The sequence below is a fragment of the Triturus cristatus genome, chromosome 9 (assembly GCF_964204655.1).
Source record: "Triturus cristatus chromosome 9, aTriCri1.1, whole genome shotgun sequence".
Lineage (NCBI taxonomy): Eukaryota > Metazoa > Chordata > Amphibia > Caudata > Salamandridae > Triturus > Triturus cristatus.
The window spans coordinates 49052690-49080049 of record NC_140592.1 but is presented as its reverse complement, the minus strand read 5'-3'; the positions used below and the strand labels follow the sequence as shown (position 1 = coordinate 49080049).

Here is a 27360-nt window from a genome sequence, read left to right as displayed (position 1 = left end):
ATTTCTTAAACCAACCCTATTAACACATGGCCCTTGCTGCTGCATTCTGGGATTTCAAGTACTTTCTGGTTCTAACCCATCACAGGGTGGTCATGGACTCAATGAACCTCCAATTCAAACTGGAGAACACCAAATACCCTCACGTGTAGGAGACATCAACGCTTTAGCAACAGGTCTTGCTAAGTAATAGCACAAAGCACCAAAGGGGAAAGGCGATTTTAAAAAGTTAGTTTAATCAAATGTAAATTATTCAGGACATTTAAATCTTGATGGACAAGAGTAAAGTGCTGCTTTCAAGTTCATGTCATTGGCAGTAAACTGAATCAACGTACCCAATATGGTCTAGTGGAGTACGGTCCACGGTGCCTCTCAGTGTCGGAGGCGTTGACAAGGTCCTGCTCCGAAGGAAGTGCAGCAGCAGAGGAGCTATATTCCTATGTGATATCAGTGTTATTTCACCTGAAATAGAATGAATCGCCCCACTGATCTTCAATAGCAGATATTCTACCTTACAGTAAAATAAAATAATCAACAAAGGAAGGGGCTTGGGGCTTTTGGAGAGGTCCAGAATACAGGCCCCCAAGATTCAATCCAATGAAAGGTGTGCTGTTCCTCAAGGGTTAACATGACAAGTAAAGAGAGATGTACAAGAATGCAAACCGGGAGGACAGTTATACCCGAAACCTTAAACCAATAATGTGGGTCCGGAAGGGGACTTCCCTTCTTCGGAAACTAGGGCCCTCGCACACCCAGCCAGCTCGGTGTCATGCTTCATCATTGGGCCTGCTCCTCGTTGGGTTGGTGCTGCAATATGGGCACCCAATGAGGGGCTCTTTGGCGGAGATCTTTTGTTCCTTGCCATTTAGTGAGGTGCATTCTTAGATATCTCCCTCTTTACTTATCATGCTAACCCTTGAGGAACAGCATACCTTTCTTTGGATTGAACCTTACAGTAAAAACCATGTTTTTACAGCTGAACGAGCGCAGAATCTAGCTCCAAGTGATCATTTGAAGAGCACGGTTCAAGAAAGACAATGTGCACGTGCCACTGGGCACAGATATACTCGGCTGATGCAGCCATGAAGTAGCCAAACTGGTCCTCTGTTCCGGCTCAGGAACGCCTTCACATCTTCACAGGAAATGGAGCCATCCAGGGTGGTGACAACAACTCCCATTGGCTGGTCTTCAGTCAACGTCACAAACCTGACGATGGAGACACTCGGATTCCCCTCATGTGATGATTGGTTCATTCGCGGGTTACATTCTCGTATTTGACAGGTCCTGAAAAAAAAAAAAAGGAGAGGATTTTGTAGAAAGACCATGAGTAAATCCTACAAGTCGTATGCTAATGCAATGCTAATGCAAGAAACCATAGAAGCTAAGAATGCGAGAGAGTACAATAAATATTGTAGCACATACATCGGCTTCTTTCCATACACAGCAAATCCAAACACTGGAATATTTCTACAAAGCGAGAAGGTAGGTCATGGAACCCTGAAGAGATTGGAGAAGACACCGCAGGCCGAGCAACCAGTCCGCACCTGCCCGAACACCCCAAATTCATGTCACATCTATTTGGGTGCTGCAGGAACCAGGGATGTGGGTCTTGCTTGTTTTTCAAAAGCACTGGTACCAAGCTAGTTTTATTTTATAAGTTTAGTCATCGTCGTTTGTTCAAACATTCCAAACTCGAAGGTGGTATATCATATGACAGTATGTATAGGCAGACCACATCAAAGTAAACAGCGGATTAATTAAGTGCCAAAGAGACACATTTCAAGTTCAGCATGACATGAAACTCACCTGAGGCTTTGATCAGTGTGAAGTGCTGTTTAATGTATAGAACCAGTAAAGCTATACTTTCCTGCCACACTAGTTCGCTTTTTGAAACCAGAAAAATAATATATGGCATTTTGAATAAGGCTTTTGTGTAACAAATGAAAAGTTTTATTTACAGAGACATAATCCAAGGAAGAGTTATTAATATTTATAGTAAACTGTTGTCATAAGCAACATTTTATATATTAGGTTTATTTGTAGGTTATATACATACGAAAGCATCAAAATAATTTTCTTTAAATTGCATAATATAAGTCAATTCCTTGTTTTATTCCTCCAATGTATTTAACCTTCTGGAAATGTGACAATATCTCCCATCTGTTCCGCATAGTGCCTAGAGGCGATTAGTTGGTGTGGAGGCACTATGGTAATTTATAAATATATTTCTGCTACTATTTGCCGATTTTTAGGTTATGCTGCTTTGAAGAGTCTTTTGTATGATAGGTTTCAAGGTCAACAAGAAGTCAGCCTTGGGAAACCAAGGGAGTGAGACCCCCTTCTACTGAAGAAAAATGTTTAAGAATAGTGCACACAGTCCTTAGTCTATAGGACTCCCACTCCATTTCTGGCTGGATAATTTACTATTAAAAAAGACTACACTATTTAGGCCATACATCTAAATGCACCAGGTTCATTGTAATACACTATTTTGAATTGAAGCAATGTGTGTAATTATTAATACATTATTTTCCTAAGCAGCTATGTGTGCTCATCTGACCTAACAGCAGTGGTAATAATAGTTGAATGTCCCCAACCCAGGCTCCATCACTATGGCACTCATTTCTGGTGCGCACTTCCACAACATTGCGTCTCATTCATTGGTTATCAGCTGCACTGACCCTTATGCGTGCACAGTAACCAACACATCTTCCCTTACAAAAATGTCCCCCACAAGCAGATATCATAGACTTTTTTAGGTTTCGCCACACAGCGCTTGTACTGTGCTTGTGAAATCTATTGTATTCGATATATCTTAAAAGGGACTCCTCTTCTTATTGGTAGGTTTGCTTGCCACTTTACTGTACCTCTGTTTTATTGGTTGCAGACTTTTCTCCCTTCGGTATTTCTCTTATCAGTTTCCAAAGGCCCAAGTACTCATTCTCATCTGCTTTGGAGGCTGGAACTTTTGTTTCTTTTGATAAAGGCTGCACAGCGTTTACTGTTTCCACTTTGTTATGTTTCCCTAGCTGCATACGTTTGTGGCATGCTTTTTTTTTTTTGTTTCTCTCGTCTTGTCTGTAAACAATCCGAAACAGCTTGTTGCATTCTTGCCCTCCAACGTCTTACAACTCATGTCATTTTTTAGGTCTCGCCTGACCCAGCACATGCGCTGGTCTGGCGAGACTTATTGAGAGTGCTCCAAAAATTGCTACCAGGCCAGCCTAGAGCTACAGTGCATGTGCGCGGGCGCGCGCGCCGCGATTTACCGCGATTACTTTCATTTTCGCGCTTTACCACGATTACTTTCATTTTCGGATCGCAATCACTTTCGCGGACGCATGGCCGCTTTGCATAGCCAATAGGTCTCGATTTTGGGACCTTATAAGTATTTAGTTATGAGACTGTTGCATAGCTAAATACTTATAAGGTTCCAAAGGCGAGACCGAGATAGCTGGATTCACCCCCACCCCACTGATAGCTAGATTCACCCCACTCCTCGGACAGCTAGATTCCCTCCTCCCCTCTGATAGCTAGATTCTTCCCGCCCCACTGATAGCTAGATTCACCCCCACCTCCCTAATACCTATATTCACCCCGCCTCTCTGATAGCTAAATTCACCCCTGCCCCACGGATAGCTAGATTCCCCCCACTTCTCTGATAACTAGATTCACCCCGCCTCTCTGATAGCTAGATTCACCCCCGCCTCTCTGATAGCTAGATTCACCCCCGCCTCTCTGATAGCTAAATTCACCCCTGCCCCACTGATAGCTAGATTCACCCCACTCCTCTGATAGCTAAATTCACCCCTGCCCCACTGATAGCTAGATTCACCCCCGCCTCTCTGATAGAGCTAGATTCACCCCCGCCTCTCTGATAGAGCTAGATTCACCCCGCCTCTCTGATAGAGCTAGATTCTCTCCTCCCCTCTGATAGGTAGATTCACCCCTGCCCCACGGATAGCTAGATTCACCTTTGCTCCCCATCCACAATATTTCCCTTCTCTTTTTCTTGCTACTGGTATCTTTTTCCTCTCCGCCCCGACAACCTCCTTCAACTTCCACTGTCCCCAGCACTCACCCGCACTATCCATTTCCTTTCTCATTATCAGCAACATTCACATGCCCCAACTTCAGATCTTGATTGCCTCACTTCAAGCGCCGCCACACGGGGGTCTGTGCTCAGAACCTCGCAGAAAGTCCCTGGCATCACTGAAAGTGCATCTGTGTTTGTAACGCACAAGCTAACACCTGCGGATACCTGGACGCAATGGTCAAAAATGGACTGCCCGGTCAAAACTCACCCAAAAAACCTCACAGACTAAGATGAAAGCTATTTCCAGGTCTTGAATAGTTTTCTAAATAGCACTAAAGATGCCTGTAAGTGAAGAGGGAACGGTCAAGAGTTCCGGCCCCTGGTAGCAGTACCAGAGAAAGCCCTGCCTCCCAGGGTGACCTGCTGATACCTGGGTACTGACACAGAAGGAGGTCTGGGATCTTAGCCTTCTTGGATTATATGTCAGAATGTGCTCAGAAAGAGGCTTGTTAGACTGAGCACAAAGAGCTGTATGTGACAGGCACAATGATTTAAAAATAATCTTCTGCTGTTCAGGAATCCAGTGCCCAGAAGCCAAAGCTAAGCAGGTGGAAGCAGACCATTTTAGGCTGATGATGAGCCGTGCCACGGAATGTTACTGGAGCTGGATTTTCTTCACCGGTTTAGTAGGCAACGCAAGGTAAACAGCATTACAAGGGTCCAATCTTGTTGAAATAAATGCATTCCGGATCTGGATGTTTAAGCAAGGGAAAACTAATTCAGAATCCACCTCAGGGTGCAGAGCTGGGAAAATCACAAACTTACAGTGGAAATGATTTGATCAGATATAGTTGGGCAGGAGTAAAATGGGACAATCTATATTTTTAACAAAATTTGCCAGCATGGGTTTTAAGCAAACACTTTAACTATACTTCTTTCCTTATCGTACTCTGACATCAGGGCACGTGCAGGGATTTTTGAAGCTTTAAGTGAAATTAAAAGTGTGCACCCCTCCTCCCTCCCTCATGCCATGTGAAATAACCAAACTACACCTGACCCTAATAGACTGCAATTGGTCTTAGGTTACTTACGTTCTGGTTCAGAGAGAACCTTAGCAGTTCGGGCTCGGCTGTTCCTATTGGAGCAGGGCCAAGGCTGATTTGCATAAGGCTGGGTCTAATTTCCAATGGCATGGCAATGGACTGGGATGCTGCCCGAGTAATTACTAGTGGCAGAGATTAAGTCAAGCATTCATTCCATCAAATATTTGTAAGATTCATTGTGACGCGCTACGTGAGACGGGTATGCCCAGACATGGGTCTCATGCTCAATGCACCACTGGAACCAAGCTGTGCCTGAGTGAAGAGGCCCAGATAGGCTGTAGCCAGTCTTTGGTGGCTTGTGTTTTGGGTCAGAGAGGACCTGGGCTGGTAGCTTCTGATCAACTGTGCCACAATCCCATCTTCTACCACACTTCGTGATGAGCTGTGCCAACTTACGTTCTCCACAATTTTGGGGGCACACACAGTCGTTCCAGTGAGTCACAAAAGAAACTATGTCTCATACCTTTTCGGAGAAAAGGACAATCCACTCTCTGCTCAGTTATACTCTTTTAGTCAGGGAATGTTAGGAGTTTGACTAAACCTGACCAAGAATCTTTTATGAGCACGGGATATTATACATGGCCCGCCCAACTTAGCAGAAAACAGTAGATGCACACACAAGTACTGGTATTATACTATGTCCACCTAGATACCATGTATTAGGAGCCTAAAAACATGGCAAACAGGATGAGAATACAAAAGTAGGAAGTGCAGATTTCAGCTAGAAATGCCACAAACACATTGCATTTCACACCCCTAGTCCGTTCATCTAAACCCTACCTAGTTTATATAGATTGCTGCCAGACGTCTAGCTATATGGCAATATTGTCAAGCTAAGCTTCATTACGCCAATGGATGAAGGTAGGTTTTCCTGCATACCTTATGACACTGCTGGGTTTTCAGTTTGAATTCAGTTTCAGCACTTCCGCTCAGCACCCTGTCCATGGACTCTGCCCTTTCCTGATTCTGGCTTCTATATACATCTCAGACCACAATGAATCCTTCAGAGGAGTGGAGGGGCACTCCTGCTCAGCTCTAATATGGTTACCTTGGTGCTACCAATGCTTCTTTTGCAGAAGCGCACAGAAGGTAACCAAAGGTACAGTCGCTGCTTCCTTCCAAGTTGTATTAGCAGAATGCAAAAAGAGCTTGTGATTGTGAGGATATGTAAACAAGAGAACACAAAGCTTTTTTTCTCTGCTCTGTTAACATAAATATTTGTCATATTTCGTGTAAAATACGCACATCAAGCTCACATTTGTTAGCATTACCATTCAGACAGTTCATATCTAAATTTGTAAGCCTGTCACGCATTCCTTAATGTATTCGCGTACTCATGTTGGCTTACAAGCAGCCCTGGCTTGTATGTCCCATGCATATTTTGTATGAAAAGCCCTGCCTCCCACAACACTCTTTTGTATCGTTTTGTACTGCAGGTCATTCACCTTTTATTGCCATATGTGCCATACTATATCCTGCTGCACCGGTGAGTGATCTGACAGCCATTTGTGAACTCAACGAGGTAACTCACCACTGATTGGCTAGCAAGTTTCCACTCTCGCCTTTGAATGGATCTTCATATTTGGAAGCACCACTCTTTGTGGTCTCCCCAAATACAAGCTGGCTCCGCTGAGGGCATCACTTAATGCTGCAGTTAGACTGGTATGAGGAACCAGAAGTAATAGTCACATCTCTCCGACCCTGAAAGCCCTGAACTGGCTGCCTTACGAAGCAAGAATACACCTGCATGACCACAAAGCAATACATAACGATACACCCAGTTACTTAGCTCTAAAGCTAAAACGATCGGGAGGATGCAGGCAACTTCGAAATGCGAGTACTTTCCTTCTGAAACCTCAATCCTTTCATAAGAGAACTGGCTGCAGAGCTTACTCGGGGATTTCACCAAATATTTGGAACTCCTTACCTTCAGTGGTACGTGGAATCCCTTCCTTTACCGCATTCAAAAAAGAAGTAAAAATACTACTAATGAACAAATGCACGTCCTAAGTCTTAATTCTAGGCTGACCCCGAGTCACCTATAAGATCCGCATATCAATGCCATCTCTGGTGGAATGTACGAGCCTACTGTATGTAAGATTAATACCACAGCCACTTAATGCTCAATAACTGTATGTAGTGTAAAGCTTAGTTGGCCTCGGGTCGCATTTATTATCTATATACTTTATACCCATTGTATATAGAAGGAGTATATTATATGTTTGTTTGTTAGCATAATCACCTAATGCTCAATAACTGTATATTGTGCATTGTCCTGTAGATTCCCGGTCCCCTATGTTTGTCATCCATATATTATATATCTCGTTTGTACGAAATGACACATTCGAATGCTTGTATACCACCTCATCCATTTATGTTTTTATACTGTAAAGCGCTCTGATACCTTCGCGGGTGACGTTCGCGCCATATAAAACTTTATAAATACAAAAAAAACAGTCACTAACAATTGGACAGTGAATTTGAACTCTTACTTTCGATTGGCTCAGGCTGCCAATTAGTCTTTGACATTTATTTGTTAACAAGTTTACGTAAGTCACAAATGATTGGATAGCAAGGCCTCCACTCTTACACAGACTGAATTCGAACACAGATTCTTTTACTACATTAAATGCCTTTGAGGTAAGTTAAACCATCAAAATGTACTATCGTGAACTTACCTTTATTTCCTGCATCATAAACTGTTCTTCCTCTCTCGAGAGACAAGTGACCGCGTCATGGACTGAGGGGAAGAGTTTTGCCTTAGTGATGACTTTGCTGAACAAGTTGCCCATCTCAAGTTGCCTAATCACGGATTCTGTTTTAAGAATAAAACTGTTAATTTCAGAATTCCATGAATATTTTTTTCACATTAATAAAATCAAAGAATATGGAGGCAGCATCTCATGTGTACTGAAGTGGGATGGGCTACTTTTCTCTAAATGGAAAGTCAAACAAAATTATGTACAGAGCAGGGTCGCCACTGCTTGCAGACTCAGTGGCGTGTCTGCCAACAGTGGGGCGAAACGTGTAGTCGAGAGCCATCATGACTAATAGCGACAGCAGTAGAGTAGATATGCAAGCCAAAGCGTAACATGTGCACCATGTAATAGAAAAGGCACCGGAGTTTAGAGTCTACTCACGTAAGGAAAGGACCTGGTTGCTTAGTGTGGGGTGGGCCGGGGTGTTTTAAGAGCTGGGGTCAAGGTAGTTTTAAGGGCTGAGGGTTGGATTTTAAGGCTCGGGGGGGGGGGGGAGGGCTGGGGTGTTTTAAGGGCTGGGTTCGGGGTAGTTTTAAGGGCTGAGGGTTAGGTTTTAAGGCTCCGAGTGGGGGGGCTGGGGTCGGGGTAGTTTTAAGGGCTGAGGGTTGGGTTTTAAGGGCTGGGTTCGGGGTAGTTTTAAGGGCTGAGGGTTGGGTTTTAAGGCTCAGAGTGGGGGGGGCTGGGGTTGGGGTAGTTTTAAGGGCTGAGGGTTGGGTTTTAAGGCTCAGAGTGGGGGGGGGGGGCTGGGGTGTTTTAAGGGCTGGGGTTGGGGTAGTTTTATGTCTACGGGCCGGGTTTTAGAGCTCAGGGAGGGAGGCTGGGATGCAACCTTTACTACTCATTTACCTTTACCCATCATGCCTTTTCGTAGTAAAGGCATGATGGGTAAAGCATGCATATTAAAGACGAGGTCATGGTAAAGACCGCGTTATTAAGGCATGCGAAGTAATCGCATGCGTTGTTCCATCATACAAACTGGACTAAGTTTAGTGGTCCGGAGAATGGCAAGTTCTGCTGCTCTCAGTCAGTCTTATATTTTTATGATGGAAACACATAAGTTCATAAAATAGCTCCAGAGTACAAAAGACAGCCTTACAAAGAATATAACATTGTGAATTAATGGTAGGAGTGAAAAAGAACCAGTATAAACTTTCAGAGAAGGATATAAACTAGTGACGTGTCAGAGTCGAAGAGCGTCTTGCCTTACTGAAATGGATCTGATGTTCATCTGCCGACGTCCACTAGAGATATACGAGCCTTGTATGGTGATGCTTTTGAAAGTTACGTTTTGTTAGGTTATTATATTTTTGTATAGAGCGCGATCATCAGAGGAGTCTCTTAGCTCCGAGGATTGCATGTTGGTAATGGTTGGGAAACCGATACAATAAACAAAATAGGGTGGAGGGTCATGTGGAGCTCGTGGGAAGGTCATATGCCTGGATCTGATCTAATATGAGAAGAGAGTTCGAGGAGTTAGTGGGGGCAGGAGCCCAGAGACAAGGGCCGCGTATGGACAAGGCACAGCTGCCTTATATGAACTCTCACAAAACTGGAACACTCAGGAGGTTTGGTGTAGGTGATGAGTGGAAATGTAGGGAGTGATGTGCTTAGATGTGAATTGGAGATCACAGGGGAGGAAGCACAATGGATGACAGAGATTTAGAGGTAATCCCACCTCAAGCTGGAGCAGTGAAGGGGAGACAAGAAGCTATTCTGGATGGCTCGAGGTGGTCAGGCAAACCAACACTTATTCAAAGAATGCTGCTATTACAGTAATCAAAACATCGCACGTCTGCATTCTATGGTCAAATAAAGGACAATGTTCTGTAATTTACGAAGACAAAACATAAAAGCAGTTGAGGCCAGAGAGATTTAGGAAGCCATTTTAATTTTAATAATAAGTTTGACTCCAAGTAATTTGACTGAGTTGCAAAGTTTAGGACACGTGCCAAATTCCATTGGCCAAAACTATGGAGACCATATCAAATGGCTTTTGATTTCGACTAGAATCAATTCTGTTTTGTCTGTTTAGTTTTCGCCAATGGCCATCTATCCAGTCTTTAATTTTAGAAAGGCAGTTCTGGAGTGGAGATGTGTTGCTGCGGGGAGAGTTCAAACAGAATCTGAATGTCTGACACAAGAGGAAGTCAAGGCCCAAAACGATGACGAAGGATGGCAAGTCGCATATATAGGGCCAGACGCGAGTAATTAGGAGCGCTTTGTAAATACTATTGATTGATTGACAGATCGGGGGGCAATATGGAGCCTAGCTGGAACTCTCAGGTACAAAGAGAAAAGGCGGAACAGGAATTGCCCAGAGACATACCCTGGGTCCAGCTACGTAGAAAGGAATGGTCCCTGGATAGGACATGCTCTATGGCAGACGTTTGAAGGTTTAACTGCGGTAGTGAATGGTAGTCCGTGTCAAATGCCGCCGACAGTGGCACGGTCGCCAACAGAGTTAAGGCAGGCATCATCTAGAACGGCCATGAGAACTAGTTCAGTGCTCCTCCTGGGGCAAAAAGCCTACCTGAGAATCATCAAGTGTGTTTCCAGGATATGACAGAGTTGGCCATGCAGGATTCAAGAAATGTAGCCGATGCTGGTCGGAGGGTCTTTGGGCAGGAGGAAGAAATGTAGCCGATGCTGGTCGGAGGGTCTTTGGGCAGGAGGAAGAAATGTAGCCGATGCTGGTAGGATGGTCTTTGGGCAGGAGGAAGAAATGTAGCCGATGCTGGTCGGAGGGTCTTTGGGCAGGAGGAAGAAATGTAGCCGATGCTGGTAGGAGGGTCTTTGGGCAGGAGGAAGAAGAGCAAGTTTGGTCGACCGAGAGGGCTTTTTTTCAGGGGGGAATGAATGTGCCACGTTTAAAAGAATTGGACCCTGAGCCAGGTTGTGAGGTCTTTAAAATGTCTAGCGGAAAATGGCAAAGAATGTCTATAAGGAGAGGAAGGAAGCAGACTGTCATGAGATCTGCGGGGAAACTGGATTCGCAGCTTTCAAATGATTTCATTCGTTTATTATGCATTCGTTTCTCACAGAGGCTGGCTGGAGGGAAATGGAGTCAGGTGTTGTACACGAGGGAGGCGGCTTTTTTGTAAATGCATGTTTGTATTCATTCAGAGATTCTTTATATGCTAATTCAAAGAACAACTCACATATTATGCACAAGTTATGTACAGCTCTCTTGACGTCGTATTTAAGTACCCAAGAATGAAAGGGTAAATCCTCTTTACCATGGTTAGAGGGCATATAAAAAATAAAAAACCACGCACATTCCCGTGGTATTACAAAATCCACACGGGTCAATTCGTATAGATACTGTGAAAACTGTGCAATTATTAAATAATATATACAAAAAATATAATTCATTAAACATTAAATTTGTTCAGAAATTAGCTGACGAACTCTGTGGATTTTGTCTCATGTTAAAAGTTTCGACATAAAGGATCGATGCTTATTCAACATAAATTGTTGAGCATGAAGAAAGAGCCATAAAACCATAATAGAAGTGCCATGTTCGTGTGTGATCTTCTGTTTATGTACTGTCTTATCAACAAGTATGTAATCTTTTTAACAAAGATGCCTGGAAGACTCATCTTCAAATTGTCAAATCCCATGGAAAAATAAGGAGCCGGCCCAAAGTCACGCATTTTGTCTGTGGGCGCTAAACATTAAAGAGAAACGACAAAGCGGTCAGGGGAGCCTTTCACGGCCCAGTTAATCAGTCATTTAAGACTGTTTACTTTGTCTTGAGCCTATTATAATATTCCTCTAATGCCCCAGATCATCAAAAACCAATATCAGAATATCCCTTGCTAAAGATGCAGAATTGGGTCATTGTGAGGAGTTACACCCTGATGCAGTGTTGAATCTATTGGACCCGCAGAAACAGCTTTGTTGAAAAACAATCCACTCTAAAAGTGTAGGGTATCATGTTGAAAATGCATGTATGAACCAAAAGGCAGCCTGTAACCCCCACGTACAACGTCTGCCTCTCATGTTCTTATTACAGTCCTCTTCTGACATCGCTAGTTAAATGAATCACTACTCTGTGGTAACAGTTAATTACAGCTGGGGAGTGCGGACGGCAAGATGGCCGACATGAGCTAAAACAAAAAAGTTCCACAGGCCCTTTGGATGTGCAAGCAGATGCTGAGAAACAATGCGCCCTCAGCTGCGTTGGACCAGTGGGATAGAAGAATAACCCCACGGGCGGTTGGAGAGGTCTGCACTACAACAGATGGAGCCCACCTGAAAAAGGAGGATTCTCATGAGAAACCCCACAGCTGGGAAAAGACACCAAAATGGCACCAGGCCCACCAAGAAGAAGTGATGGAGATGAAGCTGGTCTGGCAAATGTTGCCCGCAGAAGCCAACAGTGCCGCTAAATACTAACAGCGCTGCCGGCTGGAGAGAACCCAGAGACACAGCGGCCATGAAGAGAGCGTCTGGTAGAATCAGCCGGTACCCGCAGTGGAGTCCAAAGTGGGAAGAGAGCCATCGGAGGCAAACCATGAAATGCCACCGGACACAAGTAGGCTGAGGTTATTCCTCCTGGCCCCTGTAAAACGGACTTCGCTATTGGCTACTGCAGAGCAGACAAGCGGCCACTACGGCATGGAGAAGAACTGCGGAAGGAGAACAAGCAGGGAAGGGTAATAGAGCCATGGGAAGCCTGGGATCACCTGCACGAGACGGGAGGCCTGGGAGCCAACAGGACACAAAGGGCAATAGTTAAGAATGTCAGAGACCAACGAGACAACAAATTATTTCAAGACATGCCTGGGTAGAGGAACATGCAGAAGCGCCCAAAAGCGTACAGGAAGACGCAAACCCTCGATGGTAGGGGACATCCTGAAGGCTGCAGCCGACTGAACAGCTGCATTTCAACATACACTTGATACTGCGTCGGCTGAAAAATGACGCTAACCTGAGTGGGCCGAGGTAAGGACGAAGAGAAAAAAAGGTGGTGGCGGGCACCATCGGGGGTAAAATGCTGGTGATGCATAATACAGTCATTAAGCTACAGGCAAACAGCAGCTGAGCATTAGTGGAGGAAGCCAAAGGTAGATCATGTTACAATAATCTACATTTTCTGGAATTTCCAGAGAGGGGCAAAAAATTTTGAGCAATGGATCCCGGAAACTGTGATACCCAGAGGACTAGCATAGTGATCTCCATTGAGAGAGCCCATCGGCTGCTGGTACCTCCTTCCAACCCCGGGGCTTCTCCGTGAGCAGTGATGGTCCCATTCCTATATTTTAGAGCGAGAGATGCGATACTGCTTGGGCAAGAAATGGCCAAGGATTGCAGTACGATGGGCACACACATTATTCAATGTCAACATTAACACTTTGAGGTAGTCAAGGTGTGCAAGAATGGACTATAAGGGCCACAGGCTGAAGTGCATTTACTCCATATTGGTAAATGGCATTTTTTATGTTGAAGGAGACAGCCTAGGATGAGATGGAGAACTGGGAGACACACAAGTGACTCCACAGACATACAAAGCCCAGGGTGATGATGCATCCTGAGAGAAGGAACCAGCTGCACAACACAGTTGAGCTGGAGAACTGGGGGGCAACGAAATGTCACAGATCAGCAGAATATTGCTGAATGAAGAATCAAGTTTGAGTTTGGAGAAGTAACTCTGTAAAGAAGTGGACACCAAGAAGCATGCGTGCAGACATGGGTAGAGGGGCAGGTGACATGAGCAGAACAGAGGGCTAAATGACTGTTGGCTGCTGAGTGCCACCCCCACCCCCCTCTAAATCCCTAGAGAACTCGGGTGGTGGGGGCACAGATGCTCCCGCTGCTGCCGAATGGTGGAGGGTGATTTGCCTGGACTAAGTAATACACTGAGTGGATAATGTAGATTGGGCGGGTGGGGATGGTACTCGGTTGGGTGGAAGTTTAGAGAGCTATTTTAGTTCAAGTAGAAGCAGATATTATTGAGAGGTTGCTGGTCCCTAAGGGGAAGATGGAAGTGATTTATACACTGAATGCTTGAGGATGGTGCAGCAAAGAGCAGTGTAGGTAGATGAAATGGAAGGCGGTGTAACTGAGGATTAATTGGCCAAGGTCTACTAGCATACAGAAGGTCCAGTCCATGGTGCGTGACACACGTGGTAGATATGTCATTGTGCACAGAGTGCTAGATGGTCAAAAGATCTGCCTGCTTAATATGAACGCCCCCGTGGTACCCGATAAGCCCTGTCCTAAGTCGATGGATACAGACACCCATGGCTTGATGTACTCATGATGTTGTTAGTTGATGGCAAGGGTTTTTAACTGTATGATTTGGAAAGAAGCAGTGGAAAGCGGCTGCCTTCTGAACAATATGGAGGAAATGATGATTGTAATGGTACCAAAACAAGGTAAATACCCTGAATGTTTTGAGTCCTACCGGCCACTCTTGATGATCCTACTGGACACCAGAATCACAGTGATGAAGGTGTCACCAGACCTGGTCCACACAGATCAATCAGGATTCCTCACTAACAGTAATGCCATACACAATCATACAACTGTGCCTAGTTGACTTGTGCATTGTTGTGATAATTAGTGGATGCTGAGTCATTTGTCCTGGTAAAAGTTACAGCGTTTTCTCCTGTGTGGAAGATTAAGGTGACTGGTCTTCCAGATTCGTGCCCCGCTGTTTTGTACTTATAAACCCACCATAGTGATAGGTGCGTCCTCATATTGCCTCATTCTTTTTTTGTAAAGCACTCATAATGCCTTACACGGCCTGCACCAGAGGCCCAAGTACAATTCTATCTAGAGAACATCGAAGGGAAATACAACGTGGCCGCCCTCGACGTCAAGAAAGCCTTTGATTCACCATTATGTTGCAAGACCTGGAGAAACACGGCCTAACCACTAATCTGGTCAGTTAGATCCAACAGCTATTTACAAGATGCCGACCATGGGTGAAAATGAGTTAGGAGGTCCCTGCAAATGGACCTTCGAGCATAGCACTCGTTGGGTTGCCCATTATCACTGCTGCTGTTTGCACTGGAAGCAGAACAGTTGGCTTTTATGCTGCAAACCAAACTGAGAAAAAAAGGGGAATAACGATAGGTGCGGCTCTACATGTAGTTTCGCAGTATGCCGATGACATGCAGGCATATAATAAAGACTCTGAAGGCTCTGTCCCAGACTTATGGAGCACCGTGGATGAATACGGTCCATATTGGGGCTGCACACTAATTGGTCAAAATGCAGTATTTTTCCATTATGCAAGTGGGCAGATCATAGGAAAGGTTTCCCAAACTAAAATGGCGGATGTCTGCACTGAAATTTCTAAGCATACACGCAACATGTGGAGTAAACACATGTGTAGAATTGAACATGGAGCGGGTCATTGAGGGAATCTGCGAATCCCTATCATGATGGGGAGCAATGCCATAAGCAAAATGGCAGTGACGACACGATGTCTAGATATGGTTCAGGAAACTAAAGGGTGCCACTGCTCGATAATCTTAATGTTGTGGTTGTAGGACTGGGCTTCAAGCAAAATTATTAGGGCAAAGAGAACGAGCTCCGTTCTTTGGCCTTCAGACATTGCAGACCCCACATAAAGAGGCAAAAGCGACCTCGAACAAGGATGGAAGAAGATAGAGGACCTTTATAAGGGAGATGAACGGAGCACCTTTGAGGTAGGGATGGAAGTGACGAGTTAGAAGCTGCCAGTTACACTTCAACCCTGGGTGGGATTCCTTGGTAGACCCCTGAATCGGGCATGCTGGCACAGGTTCTTACTATGACAGAGGGGGGGGGGGGGAGGGGGGGGGGAACAACCAATATGGAGGAAACCATCCAATCCAGAGAAGGGAACTGAAGTAGACAAGAAAGTCTTCTATGAAGGAGGAAGGGGTGATACAAAGAACACTTGGTGTCGCACGCATACAACGCAGTCTGCGACACACAGCGGAATCAGTCTGTAGCGAGACTGCAAAAAGATCAAGACATAACCCAGTCAGTGCAGGTTTGAAGAGACGAACACAGCCTTCCATTGAAACATTAAGTGCAAAGGACTGTGGCTCACTGGCCTTCGGAGGCGATCAATCGCTAACGTAGCACCTACTTGGAGAGCAGTGGGGAGAGAGGCGCTTGAGCCAGTTATAGAACCTGGCAGTGCTGGTTCTCTGGGGGAGGGAAGTCAAGATCAGGAGCGCCTGAGGTTTTGTGACCGAATTTGTTGCACACCAGTAATTGCCTTCGCCTCTCTTCTTCCTACCGGGTCTGCGAGTTGCTGTGCTTCTCTTTAACAAAAGTTAAACAAGCAATTTCAATGCAATAGGTCTTGCATTTTTTAGAGTTAGGGCTGTTGGCGTTGTAAATGGTAATGTTTTATACGTATGTGTTGTTTTTTAATGTAGTGTCTGTGTGTATGTGTTGTGTAGTGGAAATATCTTTTTATTTTTTTAGTAGTGTATTTGTGTGCTGTGTGGACTGTATTCGGGTAATGTCATTATGTGGTAGGTTGTTTATTGGTAAAGGATTATAGTATTTAGAGATAGTGGTACTTAATGAAAGTATAAGTGGCTAAAGTGGAGTGGACTTAAGGAATATGATGCAAGATCTGTGAAGTTTGTGGAGTGGTGTGCGGCGGCGTGGAGTGCTGCGGCGCTACGGGGAGTGGTGTTGTGTGGAGCAGAGTGGTGCACTGTAGAGAGGTGTTGAGTGGAGCGGAGTGTTGCTGTGTGGAGTGCTGCTGCATGGAGTGCTGTTGCGTGGAGTGCCATTGTGTGGAGTGTCTGTGCTTGGAGTGGGGTTGCGTGGAGTAGAGCTGTGAAGAGTGGCGTTGCGTGTAGTTAGGTGCGGTGTGCAGTTGTGTGGAGTACAGCGGCGTGGAGTGGCATTGTGTGAAGCGGAGTGGCGCTGTGTACAGTGGCGTTGAATGGAGCCCAGTGGCGTTGCGTGGATCGGTACTGGGTAGAGTGGCATTGCCGTGCCATTGCTTGGAGTGGCGTTGCATGGAGTGGCGTTGTGTAGAGTGGCGTTGTGTGGAGTGGCATGAGGCGTGCAGTGGTGTGCAGCTGCATTGCCTGGAGCGAGGTTGCATGGAGTGGCATTGCATAGAGTACACTGGTGACGCATGGTGTTGCGTTGCGTGCAGTGGAGTGGCGCTGCGTAGAGTGACGTTGCGTGGAGTGGCGTTGCAAGGAGTGGGGGCGTGGTGTGGAGTGGCGTTGCATAGAGTGGTGTTACCTTGAGTGTTGCTGCTTGGAGTGGAGCTGCATAGCCTGGAGTGGGTTGGATAGAGTGAATTGCACTTGTATGGAGTACAGTTGCGTAGAGTGAATTAGGTTTGCATGGAGTGGCGCTGCATAAAATGGAGTGGCATTGCGTAGAGCAGGGTGGCACTGCATAGAGGGGGGTGGTATGGCGTTGTCTGGAGTGATATTGTACTGAGTGGCGTTTCTTGGAGTGTCACTGCTTGGAGTGTTGCTGCGTACAGTGGCGCTGAGTAGAGTGGTGCTGCCATGAGTGTCAGTGCTTGAAGTGGCGTTGTGTGGAGTGGCACTGTGTAGAGTGGCACTGTGTAGAGGGGCACTGTGTGGAGTGGCATTGCGTGGAGTGGCATGCGGCGTGCACTTGTGCAGCAGAGTGGAGTGGAGTTACGTGGAGCGGCGTTGCGTGGAGTGGTGTGTGAAGCGGCGTTGCATGAAGCGGCTTTGCGTAGAGCGGTGTTGCCCTGAATGTCACTGCTTGGAGTGGCATTGCGTAGAGTGGCGTGGGTTGGGTAGGGTGAAGTGCAGTTGTATGGAGTACGGTTGCATTGAGTGAATTTGCTTTGCATGAAGTTGCGTAAAATAGATTGGCATTGCATAGAGTGATGCAGAGTGGCGGTGTATGGAGTGGCATTCTACCGAGTAACGTTGTCTTGAGTGTTTTTGCTTGGAGCGGCGTTGTGTGGAGCGGCGCTGCATAGAGTGGCACTGCATAGAGTGGCGCTGCATAGAGTGGCAGTGTGTGGAGTGGCGCTGTGTAGAGTGGCAGTGCGCTGAGTGGCATGCGGTGTGAAGTTGTCTGGAGTGGAGTGGCGCTGCGTAGGGTGACGCTGCGTAGAGTGCGCTACCTAGTGGTGCCACCTAGAGTGGCGCTACCTAAAGTGCCGCTGTTGTGAGTACCAGTGCTTGGAGTGGCGTTGCATGGAGTGGCATTGCATGAAGTGGTGTGCGGCGTGCATTTGTGTGGAGAGGAGCGGCGCTGCATTGGGTAGCGCTGCATGAGCAGCGTTGCATGGAGCGGCGCTACGTGGAGTGGCATTGGGTGAAGAGGTGTTGCGTAGAGTGGTGTTGCGTAGAGTGGTGTTGCGTAGAGTAACACTGCTTGGAGATGCATTGCATAGAGTGGAGTGGGTTGGATAGGGTGAAGTGCAGTTGTATGGAGTACAGTTGCATAGAGTGAATTTGTGTTGCATGAAGTTGTGTAACATGGAGTGGTGTTGCATTGGACCCTTGTCCCTTCAAAATCTTTCATCTTCTACCAGAAATAATTACTTCTCATCTGTCTCCCATTTTTAACTAAAAGTTCTCCTCAGTCATATTTCCCACTAACTGGAAACTGGCATCCATCCTCCTTTAGAAAGCACACTGAGGGGCACACTTAGGGGTCTATTAGGATGGCGGTCGAAAAATCACTCCGACCGCCATGGTAGAGGGAAAACACCGCCCGCTAGGACTGTGGCATAGCCGCCGGTCCAATTAGTATGCTCCGCAGTCTAAATCAGACCGTGGCGGTCAGGTCGTGGCTTTTAACATTGCGGCGGTTGCTGCTGCCAGCAGCACAGCCGCGATGTCCAAAAAGGCATGTCCAGCATATCCCTGCACTGCGTGGTAGGCACTGCACAGTGCCTGCCACCTGGTACAGGGACATGTAGGGGGGTACCATGGGTACCCCCCAGTGCACCCACACCCCCCAAACACATTGGGGGCTCGCAATGGGCCCCCGGAGACATTCTCCGCATGCCTTTCCATGGCGGTTCTACCGCCGCGGAAAGGTTGGCTACCGCCGTCATCATAATCATGCCGGCGAGATAGATAGATAGATAGATAGATAGATAGATAGATAGATAGACTGCAATTAAATTCACTTTGCATTACTTCGGCAGAGATATCTAACAATAATTGTATGTCTCACAATTTCACATTCATGGCATTCTGGCGCCACCCTGTGTCTCGTGTTAGTATGATAGGTATGCAAATCAAACGTATTGGCAGCTAACCCTTCTCTGCAGCTTAATTTTATTACCATATTCCCTTATTGTGTTCTACATACTTACATAGCACCTTTCCAAGGTCATCACTCTGAGTGGTCTTTAGTAAGCATGTAACACCTTGTAGTAAAATTAAAAAAAAAAAAAAAAACTAACCTAGAGCAAATGAAAAATTCTACAAACCAGCTTGCAGATAAATTTTCACTCCCACTTGTTTAATTTTGTAATTAATAAAATAATGTTGTCTTGAAATTACAGAATCAATAAAAAGGTTTGGTTTACTTGATATTATTTGATGTAGGTGCTGTCACTTTTGGAAGCATTTTATACGTCTTGTGATGCATGATGAATGTTGCATCTGTCCATGCTCTCTATGGCTTGTGTGCAATCAGTGTAAATCACGTAAAATCATGTGCTAAGAGTTCCTGAAAAATGATTTTCGTTTTTACTCTTGAAATGCCATAAAGCAGACACTCAGAGTGCAGACTACACACATATTCTGCCTCTGGTTACTTTTGACCTTGCTGCGGCCTGCTGCTGACGGTGACGGAGTCAGCTGTGGACACAGACTGCGCTACAGAGCGGCCTTTGTCCTCCCTTGATTCTGAGTAGAAGACGTTCTTGTCCATCTCAGTTCCCCGCTCTTTATTGGATGGGCTTCCTTTGTTAGTTCCGCCTCTGGAGCAAAGCTTGGTCAAACTTGCTCACAGTTGCCAACGTTTCAGATTACTATGTGTGACATTTTCAGAATTTCAGAGTAATGAGTGACATTTTAACGACTACGAGTGACACTTCCTCACAAACAAAATCAAGCAATGAAGACTAGGGAAACATAAATATCAGAAATTACACCCATTTGAGCAATGAGAAACTCCACGTTAACTGCTGCAAAGCGTAAGTAATCGTTGTTAAAAGACTTCTATTTAGAAGACACATGGCTAAGTAAACATACATAACTTGGGCATATTATAAATCGTACAAATATCACAAAGCTCCTTTGCGACATATTACATCAAGCCTCTGGACACTAGCTTCCAACAATTCTTTTGCAGTTGTGTGTTTTTTTAGGCTTGTGCTTCTGTGTGATGAATGCTACAAGCCTGCACAAGACACCCAGGTATGGAAAGCCACGCCATTTGGCAGTGGGATTGTGCAGACCTCCTCTTGGGCATCAGCGTCTTTATTCCAAGCCTGAAAAGGAGTTCATCTGCCCAGCCCCGCACTCACAGACAGCGGCACTAGCGAGCACACCAGCGGGCTGTCACAGATCTAGTGTTACCTCTCTACTGATGTATGTGATGCCGCTGTCAGCCACGCGGAGTCATTTGTTGCACCTGACTTGCACCACTCTGACTGCGCGCTGCTACTAGCGCCAAAAAACAAATGAAATGGCGACAAGCAGAGCGGGAGTGGACTCCATTCAGGCACTCGTTTACTTTGCTGACTGAGAGGCAATAACAGGTCACCTAGTCGACACGGCCGCAATGACTCCCGAGGCAATCCTCGGCCCAGTGCCTATTTTGTAAAATATTAAGTGCCAGGGCTCTGACCATGTGCCACTGCAGCGTGCGCCACCCATCGCCCCTGCCATCGCTGCCAAAACAACTACTAACCATCACTCGCACGTGTAAATGTGACAGTTCAGATTATTCCAGGTTCCCAAAGCTAAAGGAGTGGCTGGGGAGGCAGGTGTTAGCAATTTTAAATGTATATTGTATTCCTAAACAACAGTTGTCCTGCTCATCTCAAAATTAGATGAGCAGCGCCACCATGTGGTGGTCTGTTCTAAATATCGTGTTGCAATTCAGTGCCGAGCACCGGACACCATTTAAGTGCCGGTGCTGAGCACCGGAAAGCACCGGCTCAAATTAAGCACTGCCCCGGCCCGTATACTTGCAAGACTCAGCAGGCCTGGCTGCACAGGGCGTGGGGTTCACTCTGCCACCAGTGGCAAGCTTCATTCACGGCAGGGTCAATAATACCGATGCACAACGTGGTGCGAGCGGAGCTAATATTTCCACTGCAGTCCGTCAAAATCTCATGAACTGCAGGCGCCACTGCGGGTGGCAGCAGGAAGTCCCGCTTAGTGTGCATCAAAAAACTCATCCTGACCCGAGTCACCCCGACCCACTTACTCTCACGTCAGTCATGATCATTGATGTATTAAGCCACGCAGCCTAGAATAACTACATTGTTAATTTGCAACACTAGCAACTAGAGTTGCAGACTGTGTCAACCCTTCACCTTAGGAGCAGCGCACGTCGGACTGCAATTCCAGCTTTAGTTTTGTGCTTATTAGTGTGGCGGCTCCGCCTTGACAGCAGAGGCACTATTACGCGTGACTTCACATTTCAGTGCAGTGATGCAGACCACCACACTGAAATGAGTTAGTCCAACGCCTGATGCGTGGTACTTGGCAGAGCGGCTTTCATTTGATTGGATATGATGCATCTTTTCACTGCTCCATAATGGAACTACTTGCAAAATTATACCAGCATTGGCAAAGCAATAGCCGTGACCACCTTTCCAGTATACATCCCTGCATTGGAGCACTTCAAAGTCAGGCAGTACGGTGGCCGAGAAGCCTAAGGCTCTTCAGAGACAGTGCTGGGAATCTTGCAGCTGCCAAGAGTTGCAATTTTGCTGCATTCCCGTGAAGTACTGAGACATGCAATTCAGAAACCCTACACAATGACATTCACTGGAAGGCCTTGAGGGAGATTAGAAAGGCTTGCGACAATCACAAACGGAACTCGTTTTTATGCATACTTTCATGCTTCGCTTTTGTCATTTCCTAACATTTTTCACCATTCTGTCCGAAGTCACTGACACTCCTTTATGGACGCTCAGTGCATCCTATAGCTCTGCCCTCGTGCCGGTTTGTTTTTAGTGATCCCCGCTTTCCACAATCTATAGTAGATCAAGGTATAGATGGCACCCCAAAAACAAAGTGTAAAGTAAAAATGCCTCTGGTGTTAGAAACTGTATTCCAGTGGTGGATCAGGGGAATTCCAGCTGTTTGTAAAGACAAAGACGTCACTACAGGATGCACACAAGCGCGTCCTGCCTCACTGTCAAACAGCGACCACCCAGGCGACGACTGTTTCCAAAGTATGTCCCTGCATAGGAGGCGGAGTCTTCACACCGGCTGTGGTTCAACGGTGAGGAATCACATTAGGATTTCAGTTCATCTGTTGGCTTCGGGTTCAAACCCCACAGCAGCAAGAGTCTTTATTCTGTGGTGTTGTCTTTACAATATTGTATTTGATGTACGTGACCTCTGGGCTGTTTTATTTTGCAAATATTAAGATAACCTGGTCCATAGCTTAATTTGAGTCGGTTATAGCAACCGGGGCCCATCAGCACTCATTGTTGGGGACTGGGACTTATTTTCAACAAATAAGATTTTGTCCGGGAACAAGAGTGAACCGCAGAGAAGGGGAAAAATATTGAAAGAGAAAGTGGCATAAAACAGTGAGGTAGAAAGCAAGGATGAAAAAGGCTGCAGGAGTGACATAAAGAGGCAGGGAGTATCTGGTGGAGGATGAAAGAGGCACGAGGTGGGATCAAGAGTAGATATCCTTGGGATTCATGAGATAAAGGGACAGGAGTGTCTGGTGGTGGATGAAAGAGGCATGAGGTGGGATCAAGAGTAGATATCCTTGGGATTCATGAGATAAAGGGACAGGAGTGCCTGGGGATGGATGGAGGCACGAGGTGGGATCAAGAGTAGATATCCTTGGGACTCATGAGATAAAGGGACAGGAGGGCCTGGGGATGGATGGAGGCACGAGGTGGGATCAAGAGTAGATATCCTTGGGATTCATGAGATAAAGGGACAGGAGGGCCTGGGGATGGATGAAACGGCACGAGATGGGATCAAGAGTAGATATCTTTGGGATTCATGAGATAAAGGGACAGGAGGGCCTGGGGATGGATGAAAGAGGCACGAGGTGGGATCAAGAGTAGATATCCTTGGGATTCATGAGATAAAGGGGCAGGAGTGCCTGGGGATGGATGGAGGCACGAGGTGGGATCAAGAGTAGATATCCTTGGGATTCATGAGATAAAGGGACAGGAGGGCCTGGGGATGGATGAAAGAGGCACGAGGTGGGATCAAGAGTAGATATCCTTGGGATTCATGAGATAAAGGGACAGGAGTGTCTGGTGGTGGATGAAAGAGGCACGAGGTCGACTCAAGAGTAGACATCTTTGGGATTCATGAGATAAAGGGGCAGGGAGGGCCAGAAGGTGGATAAAAGAGGCCGGAGGTGGACTCAAGAGTAGACTTCCTTAGGATTTATGAGATAAATGGACAGGAGTGTCTGGTGGTGGATGAAAGAGGCACAAGGTGGAATTAAGAGTAAACAGCGTTGGGATTCTGCAACTCCGACATTCAGCTGCACTGGGCGCACGTCTGAGAGTAAATTTGGGCCCCAAACACTTTTATTTTAAGAATTAAGCATTAATCTGGTCTCCTTTCACCTAGTCAAGATGTTCACACATTTCTGATAAAATGGTTTCTGTGTTCCTTGCTCATTTAGGGACAAGCAAAGTGCTGTGTTGGGAGAGACCGGTGAGGATACCGATGTTTATTTCCATCTTGTGTATGTGTGTTTACGTGTATGTAAGTATGGTTGAATGTATGTGTATGTATGTCTGTTTGTGTGTATTTGTGTATGTGTGTATGCAGTATTTCTATAGTGCGCACCTGGCCAAAAGGCAGCGGAGCAAGTATGCAAGAGCGAAAGCCACATCAAAGGTATGACACTGAAGTGGATTTCTTGTTCAACCAAAGGCTTTGCGGATTATGCAGAAGCGTCCTCCAATGTGCAGCTTGGATTGGTGCAAACGTGGGTCCTAATGATTCCCAGGTGGGTCCGCCAACAGTTCATCAGAAAGTGACCGTGGGGGACCTGATGTGGTCCATACATTTCCTCATGGGTTCTGAAGCAACAGGTTTACAGGTGCGGCGTTAGATGTGTGTCTGCTGCTCGCCTCAAGGTACGAGGGGTAAGATGTGCCCTATTGAAAAGACCAGCTGGACACAGTCCAGGCTTTGCCTCATTTACCAGGGTATCCACATCCATTGTGAAGAACCTAGGCACAGAGATATTCAGGAAGAAATCTGTAAAAACTGCTGAGACCAAAATATAAACTAATAGATTTGGTTTTACCTTGGAGATAAAACGGATTGAAAACAGTCCGTAAGATCGGGCGGTCCTGGATTTTGCTTTTGCCAGAGCAATTTTACAGGCATCTGCAAAGCCAATAGTGGTAAACAACAAGCAACTATAAAAGAAGGCCGAACACGGAACTTGCTTCGAATTTTATCCAACAGCAACTCATCTCCTCTGCTCCCTTCCTCGATGTAGGTGAGATTCTGCGCTCTGGTTTAGGAAGACAACCATTAAACCAGAAGAGAGAGAAATGCACCGCGACCTTGCCTGAACGATTGCAGAGAACATTTAAAACCGGCCACGTTTTGAACCATTAAAGCCTCTCAGGGACTCTGCAGCAATGCAAGACTCAAGTGCGCAGAAATTGATAATCCTGTTCTACCAGTCCCCGTGGCCTGACCGCTAACCAGCGACGAGCAAGGACTAACCAGACTACGGCCATGGTGCTAAAAATGCTGCTTGGCTATACCCAACAGATTTAATTTAGCCATTTTTGTTGCAGCAAATATGCATCTGTTGGAAGAATGGCAGAGATTGCCTCCTGATATGTATTTAATTGAGGTTGGAGGGGCCAAGATGTGGGAAATATTGGTCCCCTCCAAACTTCATTTCAGCGTCCAATAAAATAGCCCTAAAAAGATGTTATATTTGCCTGGCACAGATTATCCAACTCCTCAGCTTTGGAAGCTGCCAGAGGTGGGCGGTGGCACACCACACTGGATCAGGACATATCTGAACCAGCGACGTAGAAACAGTCGGGCGGAGGGACTCAAAGGGCTGGTAGTCCACCATCAACGACTGCTCCACTGCTGCAGATATCCCAACTCCATCCCCCGCTCCTTCTGGAGGAATCAGACTGCGGTTGCAGGACCTGGTCATTGCAGTGCGCTTGCACCACCGACAGCCTGATTTTTTAAAATAAAGTGTCAATCAATAACGATATCAGATTTGACCAACATTGTGAGATGAGGGTGAAGTCCCGTGATTTGGGGATGTACTTAGTACTATGATTGTTTAATCCCTTCCCCTAGTGCAACCCAACAATCTAGTTCAAGGTCTGGCATCCTGGACACCTTTCAAAAGCCTCTTCAGACTCATTTGGATGCTCATATAAAACTAAAACCATCCCTACTTGTTTTAAGAGTCATGGAGGCGGGCAGTAAATTAGCATCATTTATTCGACCCGACAGAGAGAAGTGGTTTGGTCCATCTTCCTTGTCCTATTGGTACCCTGATTAAAAGGTTCGGAATTTACTCAAAGTGCACTTTCCATGATTTCAGCCAGTTTAATGCCCAGGTGTACAAACCTTCAAGAAAAGATATTTAGAAGATTTTGTTTAACTTCCTCTTGCATACCTATATTTTTTTTAACCCAAGGGGGTGAGCCTGATCCGTTTGTGTGAGATTACGCAATAACCGTCAACTAGAAAACTTTATTCTTCAGAATCATGGTTCATTCGCTACCCTGCGACTGCTGAAGTCCAGGCTTAAAAGTAACCTCATCGGTCTGGAAATAAGAGCCATATGTGAATAGTCTATTTTACTAGCCACATACGAAGAATCCTTTTGTTATACAAGTCACTGAGTAACTGGATTTCCTGTGTTTTTTGGCCTGTTTCAAGACCGCTTTGGCGATTCAACCGCTGTTTTAGAAAAGAGCAGGCTACAAACCAAGAGAATCACAGAAATCAACACAAACTAATCTCAGGACATCCTGCTGCTGCCTGTTCTCATCATGCCACCTTTGAGGGTCAAGAAACATCCGACCGGTTGAGCACCGTGGCTGCATGACCGCCTCCACCTATGCTGAGGTGTTTCCAGAAGAGGGCTTCCGGTGGTGTCCCCCCTCCTCGCAGAGCACCATCACGTCCGGGAGCCTGACCAGCATCCTTTGCGCCACACAACAAGGACCAGCTCTGATGATCCGTTCACGCTCGCATCATTTCACATGAGGTCTGCCTATTCCTAAACCACAGAGTAGAAAGACTCCTACATCAAAGAAGGGAGAAGAGGACAGGAGTTTGTGTTGGGATAAAATATCCTCCATCTAGTATGGTTACTGAAAATATCTTCCTGTTTTATCCATCCACAATCAGGAAAAACACCGACAAAAACCGTAACCATGACAACGGAAAACAATCAATCACTCTGGGCAAGGGTCGATTGTGAACAAGTGGACCAAACCCCAGTCCTCTGGCTCTGCACATAAAAGAACAATTTTGAATAATGCTTGCACCATCAGTATGTTTGAAACCCACGACTCCTAGACAAGCTATGCACAATCAGGACTGGCCACAATAAAAGGTCACATGAGGCTCCTCCCACATTCTCTTAATATAAATTACTTTGCAGAAGCTAACTTTCACCCTTTTGACTCTACAGACGAGTATTACAGAAACTCACTGTGCTGGAGATGCACCCTGGATCACTGCTGCACCCTACATATACGGTCACTTCACCACATAATTCATACTGGGAGGCAGTATGGCATAACAGGAGTTCCACTGTCTGGTGCAAGCTGCAAGGGTCTTTTGCACATGACCGCAAAGCCATCAAGAAGAGAGCCTTTTGTCCAATCTCAGAACTTCTTCCGATGTTGCTGGATTCAAAGCCGCGTGGCAGTGAATTGAGGGTAGAACTTTAGATCACTGTGTAAAATCGAAACACCTGCGACCAGGAGTCAGTACCAGGACAGGTCCAATATCAGCTTTACCTCTACTTTGCTTCTGGTTTTAGTTTATTTACACAATCTTTCAGTGGGAAATGTGGCATTTGCAAATCACAAAACTGTATCCTACACTTGTCATAACTTTAACGCAACAATTCACTCACACATTCACATTTTCTTTCGGTGTGATGCATGACTTACCCTGGCAGCCAATGAGATAAACATTCACTTCAATTTCTGCAAATTCCTTGAAAATCTAAAACCGATAAAAAATTGAAACAAAGCAGAAGAGAAGCATCAAAACCCACTCGAGGACTGACCTCTCGAGCCGCAGTCCCTTCCCCACACTTAACAGTGGTAATAAAGACCATATTACGCTCTGGACGTCCG

At 45.9% G+C, this 27360-nt stretch overlaps 1 protein-coding gene across 1 annotated transcript in view; it reads right to left on the bottom strand.

Moving 5' to 3' along the window:
- Positions 1–211: 211 nt before the first annotated feature.
- The window catches only part of LOC146797362 (solute carrier family 26 member 6-like), a 230667-nt gene continuing 203518 nt past the window's right edge, over positions 212–27360 (bottom strand). The window contains exons 17-19 of the mRNA XM_085627593.1: positions 27172–27226; positions 7815–7951; positions 212–1281 (exon numbers count right to left, since the gene is read on the bottom strand). Of these exons, the coding sequence (XP_085483719.1) occupies positions 1258–1281; positions 7815–7951; positions 27172–27226 (216 nt within the window). The 3' untranslated portion in view covers positions 212–1257. The remainder of the gene's footprint in view (positions 1282–7814; positions 7952–27171; positions 27227–27360) is intronic.